Raw genomic sequence first — 11,172 nt, 5'->3', positions numbered from 1 at the left:
CAGCAGCCCGGAGTGGCTCCGGACGCGAGCCCGCTCAGCGGACCTTTCGCGAGGCTCGGTGGTCCCTCTTCGCTGGTCTCCTCAGGTCGTAGTCAGGTTTCTTCGACACACACCAACCGAAGTTGAAGCGCGTGTACCGGGAGTGCCGACTGTGAGCCTTATATAGGCAGAACCGAGGAGGGGGGCGCCAAATCCCAGCGTGCTCCGCGGGTTAGGGGGGCGGAGAGGGGGGAGCGGGGGCGGAGGGGATAGGGGGATGGGGGAAAAGGGGGTGGGGGCGATGGCCACGCTACACCGGCCCGCCGCTAGAGGGAGTACGGGATTAAGGAGGGGGTGCAGGATGCTGATGCTGAACTGGCCAAGCTGGGAGGAAAGAAGAAAGGGAGGGGAGGGGAGAATCGAGGACGGCCGGCCTAGCCAGGCCAAGAAAGCAATTGCCCCGGTGGTGGGAGCTGGGAGACCCTTGTGCTTGGACGGGACAGGGTCGGGGGACACCCAGGATGAGCCCCGCGACCACTGGCACCTTCTTGCTGACAGGTTAGTGGTGTGCGCGCGATGGGAGGTCCTGGGGCCAACAGGCCTTCGCCTCCCCATCCCCCTCCCGGGTTTTGGGTACCCAGGTGCCTTTTCTGGGCACCAGCCCCCCTTCTGTGGAGTCCCCAAGATACCCCTCCATCAGGACTCCCCATACCCCACTTCCTGGGCCCTTCGCGGCCCTTACCAGGCTTGACCCCTGGCCTTTTTTCTCCGCGCCCTCGCGGGCCCCTCCCTGCCCGGAGGCGCTGGAATTCCGTCTCCAATTTCCATTCCCACTCGCCCCCTCCGCTCTCCAGCAGCCCTGCTGGTGGACCTCTCCTGATCTCTTCCTCAAAGAGCAGGGGGTCGTTGCCCATTTGGGGGGGGGCGTTACCCCAATAATGGGGTTCTGCGGCCGGTAGACGAGCCATAGAAAATGCGTGTCAAGCTGCGCCCCCTTCTACAGAGACACATCTTTTTTTCCCCTTTTCTTGAATGTGATCTGGAGAGAACACAAAAAATGTGCATTTTGAAACGCCTAATTTTCCCCTCTTCCTAAGCGAATTTTTCGGCGATGGAAATCTCGTTTTCCTTAGGTTTTACGGAGTGGGGAAACGGAATCATGATAAATTAGGAGCTAAACAGGGCTTTCAGGTTAGGGTTAACTCCGGCTGGGGGCCAGGGACCCTACCAAGTGCACTATTTGGAGAAAGCAAAAACAATTAAAAACAGCTGTGGATGCCTCCAATGTATTTGGCGGGCTTCGGAGCCTCCCGGCTACGGCCTTTTGGTGATTACGAGGTTTACGCAGAGACCTAGATCTCTCTGCAATGTTACATTTTTCTGAATCCTGTAGGGTGAATGAATACATTTAGTCACGGTCCGCACGTTTAATCCTTTAAAGTGTGTTGCCGGCCACAAACATTTGTGTATATTTATACATATAAACATATTTTACGTTAGAGAAAATGAGAAAATTGCAGTGGGTTACGACTCTCAAATACTGATGAGGAAGGATGCTTTAAACAAACAAACAAACAAACGCTTAACGTGGACTTCCTAATCGCCTCAAAGTGTTAGGCGCTGAGAAAAGGGACAATCTGCTGTTTATCTTAGTAAAAGAAGTTTTAAGTGAAAAACCAATTGTCTACAACTGAGTGAGGTTTCTGATAAGAACACAGATGAGACACATTTGTATTTGAAGGCTAAATTTGAGCATATTTCAATAACACTAGCTGCAGATTATTTTATACGTAGAGGATAGAAGAGAATTTGACCCATTGTGGATAATAGGATGGCAGGCATCTCACCTTAAGTGAGCCTTTCTGGCCTAAATAAACTGGAGCACATTTACTGAGATTCTGTTTTTTATCAGAAATACCATCAAATATATGAATAAGTGAGGTGCAAATTTCCAACACTGAAGTATATTTTTCTAGGAAGTTGGGTGATTATAATTATATTGTTTAGAAGTGCCTAGTGCCTTTTAATGTTTAGGATGTTTACTCTTTTCTGCAATATAGAATAATTTCAGAAATTCCTGTCTTTGCCAGAGCACTGTTCTGGTGACCGCCAGACTGTCAAATTCTTAGCATTTTTTTTAATCCAAGGACGTTACTTCATCTAGTTGTTTGTTAACTGATAGACATTCTTTTTTCAAAAAAATGAGATTAAAAACAGTACAGATGATAGAGAAAACTTAGATTTAAAAATCTATCCCAAGACTTTTAAAGTTTGAATAAGTTTGAACCTAGTTGAATTTTCTATCAAATTGTTAGCCAGGATTTTTGAGGTGGGAAGGTACACAGAAAGAACAAAAACAGATTTAGTATTATTACTCTTATCAGAATAAAAGTAATTCCTTTTCATTGTACAAAATTCAGGGGAAAAAACTCCAGAAAACTGGGGAAAAAATAAAGAAAATCAAGATCACGTGTAGCGTCTTCAGCCTGCCATGACCCCAGTAAACATTTCGGACTGTACTTTCTCTATGCTTGTATATGTGCCTAAGTGATAGGTATTTTTCATAGAGTTACACATGGTAATTTCTAAAAAATTAAAAATGGTATCAAATTAATTTCCTCCATTATTTTTTCTCCAAAGAGTCTTAACTATCAAAATGACATATATGTCTGCAGGTATATATGATGCAAATGTATATATATATATATGCATATATATAATTCTTTTTAAAAAAGAAATAATATTACTTTTTCTAATCAAAATGTTAGGTGAACAACATTAGTGCATAAATATTTAAAACCAAAGAATTGAGAGTTTCCTCTTATCTCACTATCCTAAAATTCACGTAGTAAACATTTGGTACATTTCTTTGTGTTATTCTACGTAAGAAGTAATTTTTACTTTGCTTAGAAATAGATTTTTCTAAGGAAAAAACAATGTCAGTAGATAGGTAGTTTTGATAAAACTTTAAAATCTGAAACAACAAAATAAAAACAAAAATACAATGTCAACAGATTAAATACTTGAGATAACATTTTTGTATTACCTAAAACATTAAAACCACCCCCCAAAATTAATAGATGAGAATTTTAAATACTTTTTTGACATTTGATATCATAAGTGAATCTTGAATTTTCTCGGATATTTGGTCCCGGAGTTGACCGTTTCTTATTTGTTTTGCACAAGGTTACACACAAAGCAAAAAGAGGTGCTAATGTACATTATTTACCTTATCAAATAATAACTGGGCATTGTATTTGAACATTTTAATCCATTATTATGAGAATTTGCTGTGGATCTATAAAGCTGCTGATTTACCACCTGTATTTAACTTCTAGTATGGTGGGAAAATTGTATTTCAAAACAAAGTGGGATTTTCACTTGTCAAATAATAGAGTTTCTAACTGGACATTTTACTTATTTAAGACAGTTTACCATGGTATCTGTGAAGCTGTTGACTTACCTTATACATTTCACTTAATTTCTAGGGTGGTGGGAAAATTATAGCTCAAAAAAGTGGCATTTTCACTTGTCAGATAATAACTGGACTTTCTGGTTGAACATTTTATCTATTTTAAATGACAATTTGCTATGGATCTATGAATCTGCTGATTTACCACATGCATTTCTTTTAAATTTTAGTATAGTAGGAAAAATTTATTTTTAAGAAAATAAAGTTTTCAGTTGTCAGATATTAACTGGACTTAGTACTTGATCATTTTAGCCACTTAAGAGTTTGCCATAAATCTAAAAACTTGATTATCTGATATATTTAGTTTAGATTCTAGTATGGTGAACAAATTGTATTTCCAAGCAAAATGAAATTTTCACTTGTCTCTCAGACATTGAAAATTAGTGAGGGACAGCACCAGAAAAGACTGATGAGAGAGAAAGATAACACATATCCTGTTTCTGGCATTGGTTTTTACTGATAAAAACCGGGCTCCAAACAAAATGTTTAAGCAGTGAAGAAACCCTGACATGTTAAAAAATTCTCAACCAAATATTCAGATTGTTTAGGATTGTAATAAGTACAATATTTATGGAACACATTTTCTCCAAAATCACCAGCTTCTTTGTTTATTTTTCTTTTTTATTGTCCCCACTTACTCCATCTGACCCCTTTTCTTAAAACTTACCTTTATCTCCATTCTAAACACCCAAGTGTAAATTCTGCTGTTGATCTTATTTCCTACTTTAAGTTTAAAAGAGGACTCTAGGTGGCCAGATGACATGGGCTTATGTGTCCGTTAGAGATTCTTGGGCTGGAGCTCTGTTTCAGTCCAAAGCTTCAGAGAAATATTAACATGATTTTTTTTTTCCTTCTATCCTTTCCAACCTCTCTTGCAGAGATGGAGCCAGACATGACAAAAAGACAGACACACATGGACAGGCAGAAAGACAAACATGGACAGATAGACGCATAGGCATGTGCACACACACACACACACACACACACGACATCCACACTTTTTCTAAACTTCAAGATCCGGTTCTCCAGTTAGCTATCTCCCTGATTTCTAGTAATATTAAGCCAAAGCAGCCATGCAAAATTCAAAACAAGAAACTGGTGTTTTTAAAGATCAACAAGTCTTTTCAAGTGACTATTTTTCCGATTGGGGTTTTCAGGTTGGTAGGATCAGAGTCTTAGTGCTCTCAAAGTTGTTTCACATGAACTGCTTCTGAACTGCTTCCAGTGAAAATTCTCTCAAAGTGAAATTCTGGTCATCTTGTATTTTTTAAGCAATGTAACTATACTAAAGACAGTATTGAATGAAAAACACTCCACAGTCTGACGCTGGAACAGACATTTCCATTGATGTCCCTTCTCTTCTCGTCTTTGTTCCACGTGCATATATATTTTTACATGACTGTAATTTTAATGTGTAGATTTTTTATACTTTGCTTTGAAAGATAAGTGAATCTTGCTTTCAGCTAAGTATTTGTCAAGGCTTTAGGATGCTCCGGTGTGTGAGATGCTGTGCTTTGTAGACTAGCGGAATTGCTTTGTGAGTGTGAGGCGGGCTGAACCAGCACCCGCCAGGTGTGTGAGTTACTGGGTTTGGGTTTGGGTTTGGGAGCAGAGTCCCTGGTAAAGGATCACAAGCCTTTGCCCTGGGTCTTCTCTTCAATATTTTTGTGAATAACTTTGGTGAAGATCTAAGATGCTTGCTTTACAAATCCGTGGGTTACTTGAAAAAAGGATAACTATTACAAATAAATAACAGAATTTAGAGTTAACCTGTTTTAAGTAGGTTACAGTGCTGTCCAAAAAGATATTTTCTAGGAGTAAATGCATCATAATTCATGATTCTAAGGGAAGGGGTGACTTTATACGGTGGCAATTTTTGAGAGAAAAAACAGTTGATATGAACCAGCAGCATAATATGGCTGCAGTAAAATAAAAAATTAAAAAAGAAAAAAGGAAAGAAAAAAAATCAAATTTAGATTCCGGTAAGAGTATAGTGTCCATATGTCACAAAAATGAATAGTACCCTGCTCTAATTAACCACATCTGTAGTATTGTGTCCATTTCTGGCTGTCACATTTAAAGAGAGACGTTGACAAATTAGATAACTTCCAGAACGGTCCGCAGGGATGGTGAGGGGTCTGGCAATCCTGTCATAGGAGGTATCCTCAAAGGGTCTGGAAATGTTTAGCTTGAAGACATAAACTCTCTTCTGTTTGCTTCGGGAAGCAAAATTAGCTTCAGTGGGTGAAAGGTAGCAATGGATTTCAACTTGAGACCTAATGGTGCAATTCAGAAAGAGCATAAACTTAACACCTTTACTTGGTCTATTCTTTTAAAGTATCAGAAATATTCACCTTTCTTGCAATGAGTATTTAATTTCAAGGCCGTGATAACATTTTAGTGGAAGACAGCAAAGATATTAGTGTTAGAAACATTTTATTTTTTCCAATAAACTGTCTGAAAAGAATAGTCCTGTGTGTGGCAGGTTGATTTCTTACAACTTGAAAATAGCTGCAACAGGACAATTGAACACATTCCTTCCCCTCTCATTCCAATTCAAACATAAAAATCTGAGAAGTAAAGATTTTTTGCCTCCTTGCAAAGTATCCAGGCTTTAGCTTGCTTCCTAGAGTTGGTCCTTGCCTGGTGTTTCTTGCTTGCTGAGAACAGGCTTCTCAGGCAGAGTGGCTGCAGATGCTGGAGGCGCTCTGGGTTAATGGGGGAGCAGACTGCTGCTGGCCACTGGTCCAGGAGAGCTCAGCCTTTGGCTGCTGGAGCCTCTTACTGGGGAAAAATGTGGGCCATTCTCCCTTCTGCAGTCCCCCTTATATGTCCTTGCAATACAGTTACAATTTTTAGCTTTTCAATAGAAAAGAAAACCCTTCAATCAAAAGTAGCTGCTGACCCTGTGCTCTTTTAACTTCTCTTCAAGTTAGCCTGGTTTCTCCATTCCTCAGGGGCATGATCTTAGCGGCTCAAACATGGCTTGGGGCAGATTTTTCTTTCTTCTCTGTCTGCCTATTGTTTATTTTGATTACCATCTCTACTTTGAAAATGTGATTTTTTCAAAATTAGTTTGTGGAGTATGCACACAGTACCCTACTTCTAAAAGGTGATATAATGCATCGAACTCCTCAGAAACTATGTTTTCACTCCTGAGCCTTGAAAACTAAGGGGACTCTGATGAGAAAAGTGAAGAAAGCAGAGAACATTCTTCAGTCATCTTTATAACCAACTTCTTCCTGCTTCTTTTACTCCTGCCTCTTCTCTCCACACCCAGAACTTTCTCCTCCCTCAAATTGTTAGCTCAGAAATATGGTCACTCCATCCCTGACTGTGTGAAGTGTATTTTGAATGCTGTACAAGTTTCTCCTCTTCTTATTTTCTCTGTCTTTTATAAAAGTGTCATGTACTTTTGTGGGATTGTAATAATGTACCGGGCAAGTTGTGATGGCTGGGTTCCCAGTTGTTGAAGATGCCACAGGCGTTCCTGAGCTGAGCTCATATTTCCAAGAGAGAAATGCTCAAATATTGTCAACGCTCACTCACCTGATCTGCAGGCGGCTACTTGCAATTCCTTGAATGCAGTACTTGCTCCTGCTCCTGGGTTTGGAAAGTAAATAATCCCCAGTGTTTAAATTTTAAAACTTTAAGGAGGTATTTTAGGAATAAATAGCCTCGAAGCATGAGTTGCTGGCATGTTTATTAATGTTACAGTCTTGCAAAAATCAACATGTTAGTAAAAGCTGAAGTGCTGTTTTCTTTCTGGGTGACTTTGGTAAAATTTTTATTTTTTGTATCTTCATCTAAGGATTTCTAGGCCATATTTATGCAGTAGGAGTTTAAATGTGTTTTATCGCTTAAATGCACCCATCTTTATCATGTCTTGTTTTCTACTTAATTGCCTTGGACGAATCAGATTTTTAGAATAGCTCTTCGGCATTCTGTACCACGGGAATCGCCAGGGCATCTGTTGTGACATGGAAGGCAGACTTTTTCTTTTCTGACAAATGAAGCCCTTCATTTCAAAAATGTTTAGGAGTTAGGCAGCCCCAGTGTAAGTTCTTTCCCTTTCTCTAGCTTTTCACTCATTCATCTGGTCACCACTTTGATTATTATGGAGATTTGGGGTTCACTATGAATCTGAAAGGAGAGATCACAGTTAATTTTCCTATAGCAGTTGAAGTGAAGTATTTTAGTTCCTGATTTCTTCAGCAATAGACATAGAAGGAAAGTTGATCTTTTACCATGGAATGCAGAAGAAAAAAAATTAGCCCCTAGGTTTTTCTTTTTTTCTTAGCAAATTGGTGTTTCTCGGCGTGCGGTAAAATAACATTGGCTTTTCTCTCCTCTGAAATAGTTAATCAATGTAGCACTCTTAACATCTTTCATTTTCTATAGTTAGAGAGTTGATGCTAATCAAATACCAGTATTGCAGAAGTGGAAACAGAACAGGTTGCTACATGCGCTTATTAAAATTGGAAATGTATGTGATTTTTTAAAATCTAGTCATTTTACTTCTAGGAGTTCACCTTCTAAATATCCTCTTTTAAGTGATGAAAAATAAAATTATAAGGATGTTTATTGTAATGCCGACAGTAATAATGAAAAACTAGGAAAAAATAGTGGGCATCTTACTAACTAATAGTTCTTTTATTCATCTTTTTTTTCGATATTGACTGGTTTTGAGACCCATTACGCTAATGGGGTTGACAAAGATTAATCAATTAATCACACATATAAATGTGCCCTTAGAACTATGATAAGTGCTACAAACACAACTAGAATATCTAAGCAGAGGATCTGGCCAGAGTCGGGGCAGGGGTGGGGGAGTAGGGAAGTAGGTACTCAGATCTGAAGAATGAGTAAAATGTTAGTGAGGTGAAGAGAAAAGGTATACTGGTGGTTAAAGGAAGAAATCTGTAGAAGCCCTGGGGCAAACTGCCGTGTCAAATAGAAGGTGCTGGAAAAAGTCCAGTGGGGTTGGAGTCCAGAGAAAAGGGGAAGCTCCTTATGAAAGGAAGCTAGATATGAAAGGGGGTCAGGGAGCAAATTTTGCAGGATCCGTTAGACTACTTTTTTTAAAGAGTGTAATCTTCATCCTAAAACCTGCAGGAAGTCTTTGGAGGGGTTTAAGCTGGACTTGATCAGATTTGCATTTCAAAAAGAGCACTTTGGCTGCTTTGTGATGAAGGGATTGAAGGGGTCAGAACAGATTGCCGCGGTAGTTGGAAGGAGACTTTAGTAACCCAGAGTAGAGATGATGAACTCCGGGGCTAGGGTGGTGCTGGGCAGATGAAAATGGGAGGGATATTTTGAGGGCGCAAACAGCAGTAGGACTGGATCATGGATTGAAGTTCGGGTGGGGGGAGAGTGGCAGAAGATGTCAAAGATGATTTCTAGTTTTCTGTCATATTCTTAAGCGTGGTGATACCATTCTCCGGATGAAGAATGCCAGAGAGGACCAGACTTGAAAGGAAAGGTCAGGAGTCCTAATTTGGACAGGCTGAGGTTAAGGTGACGATAAATAAATTATGATTGAGCCACACAGCATAAAGCTGTGCAGTCTTAAAATGTGATTTCATGTAAATGTGTTCAATGTATATGCTTAGGGGAAAAATGTAATCATATTCTGTAAAGAACAGCACGGTGTGTGCATGTTTCTATGTGGATGTATACAAACATATGTTTGCATATGCAGGGAATGTGGAAAGATGCAAAGATTATAAAGAGCCGATACCCGTGGCAGTGGCATTGGAAGAATGACAATAAATAATCTGAGAGAAACTTTTCCATTTTATACCCTCCTGGTTATACTATTTGAATGTATTACAGTGAAAATGTGTGGCTTCTATAATAAAGAAAAATAGTGACAGTTGCAAGTAAATGCCTGTTACTCTATTATTATTATATTTTTAATTTCAAACAGTTTTCCCTTCTGTTTTACTTCCCTAACCCAGTAGCTCTTACGGCTTTTGCCTTTTAGTCCTTTCCCATTAGACTGCACTATCAGAATAGATTTTACAGTCCATGTAGTATTTTGTATTCTACCTTTTACTGATTTTATTAATTTCAAAACAGTCTAACATCTTGTAGATGAGGACATTAGTTTGTGATGGCGCATAAATTACATAGCCCATTTTTTAAGGGTCTCACTGGTGCTCCTTATTTATCTAGTGTTTCTGAGATGGAACACAGTACTGTTTCCGGGCAGTGAAAACCTAGTATGTGCCTTTGTCAGGCTATTTGAGCAAAGAAGTAAAACTACAAAGAGAACTGGATAACCCTCCCTTTTCTATGAACTAGTCTATCATACCAACATCTCTTTTACTGAACACTTAATTTTTCCTCCAATTTTGATGTGTAATGCAAAGTTGATGCTGGTGCCCATGCAGTTTTTGCGTTTGTTGCATTCTTTTCTCAGAATAAATACCCCAGAGTTTATGAGAGTCAGCGAGTATGCTATCAGTGTAATTTGCTTCTTGTTACATCTGGCTTTCCTCGAAAGGGTTAAGCTGCAGCTCTCAACCAGGAAGCCTTAGCCAGGCCTGGGAACGAAGACTTGCTAAGATGCTATCTTTTTAGCCTCGTGTCGGCCGGCTGGGAGGCCATGTGGAATTTGGGGTGATTGGAGATTCTGGGCTTTTCCCTCCACTGGTAAGCAGCCTCTGCCGTAGAAATATCATTTCTCATGTGTCTCATGACTGTGAAGAAAAAAAACCGAAACAGCCCTATATTCCATGATGCCAACTGTAGGACAGTATTTTTTATCATTTGAACATCTTTTTGAATCATATTTAAAGAAATCTAAAATTTCCTTCATATTAAGTGAAGAATAAATAATAGCTCCTATTTTTTTTTTTTTTAGTGCATCGCTATGTGTTAAGCACTTTCCCAAGGGTTTAAAGTGTACTATCTCATTTAATATTCACAATGTCTTTATGAACTGGACAGTGTTCTCTCCCTACCAGATGGAGAAACTGAGGTAGAGAGAAATGGAATAACTTCCCAAGTGGACAAACACTAGGATTTTGAACCCAGGCACTCTGTCTCCAGAGACTCTGAGTTAAAAGACTACCTTTATCCGTTCCAATTTTTATTTCACTGTAATGTCTAAAATCTTACCCAGCTTGTGCTGAAATTATAAAATTCCAATAACTTTATATTAAATAATTACCTATGTTTTGCCCTGCCAGGCTCTTCTCTCTTAAAGTTTAGAGGCTTCTTATTCTGGCATTCTTGGTTTAGAGCCTTGCTGTTACACACTTCTCTTAGGAATATCTTTTCCTGACTCCCTTAGCAGGTGGGTGGACAGTCAGTCCTCTTCAGTAAAGCTATTTTTTTCTCCGTAGGTTCTAACTAACCTTTTGGCTTTCCTCTTTTAATGAATCATTTGTTTGTGCATGTGTACATAACACATAGGATTAATTTCCGTGGCCATTGCCTCATTGCCAGCTATTTCTAATCCAACGGTCAGGGGAAACTTACTTTTTTCTAGAAAGAAAAATAAGTTGAAAAGGACCGACTAGTGACAATAATAATGTCATCTCAAATTACACAAAAAACATGTAGCTTACAAATTGCTTTCCCATTTATCCATTTGGGTGTAGTATTAATACATAGATGACAGACCTTCTGCAGTCAGCCAAGAAATGGGTTCAAAATTCAACTCTACCACATACTAAGCATGACCTAGGATAAGTTACAAAATTTCCTAAGAC

General features: G+C 39.3%; 1 protein-coding gene across 2 annotated transcripts in view; it reads left to right on the top strand.

Annotated features, from left to right (window-relative positions):
- The first annotated feature begins 355 nt into the window (after positions 1-355).
- The window catches only part of SGCE (sarcoglycan epsilon), a 71,564-nt gene continuing 60,747 nt past the window's right edge, over positions 356-11,172 (top strand). For both annotated transcript variants that reach the window (XM_047753173.1, XM_047753172.1), the window contains exon 1: positions 356-537. In XM_047753173.1, coding sequence (XP_047609129.1) covers positions 501-537 — 37 coding nt within the window. In that variant the 5' untranslated portion in view covers positions 356-500. The remainder of the gene's footprint in view (positions 538-11,172) is intronic.

The sequence above is a fragment of the Phacochoerus africanus genome, chromosome 11 (assembly GCF_016906955.1).
Source record: "Phacochoerus africanus isolate WHEZ1 chromosome 11, ROS_Pafr_v1, whole genome shotgun sequence".
In the NCBI taxonomy this organism is placed as follows: domain Eukaryota; kingdom Metazoa; phylum Chordata; class Mammalia; order Artiodactyla; family Suidae; genus Phacochoerus; species Phacochoerus africanus.
This window is presented reverse-complemented; position numbering and strand designations above follow the sequence as displayed.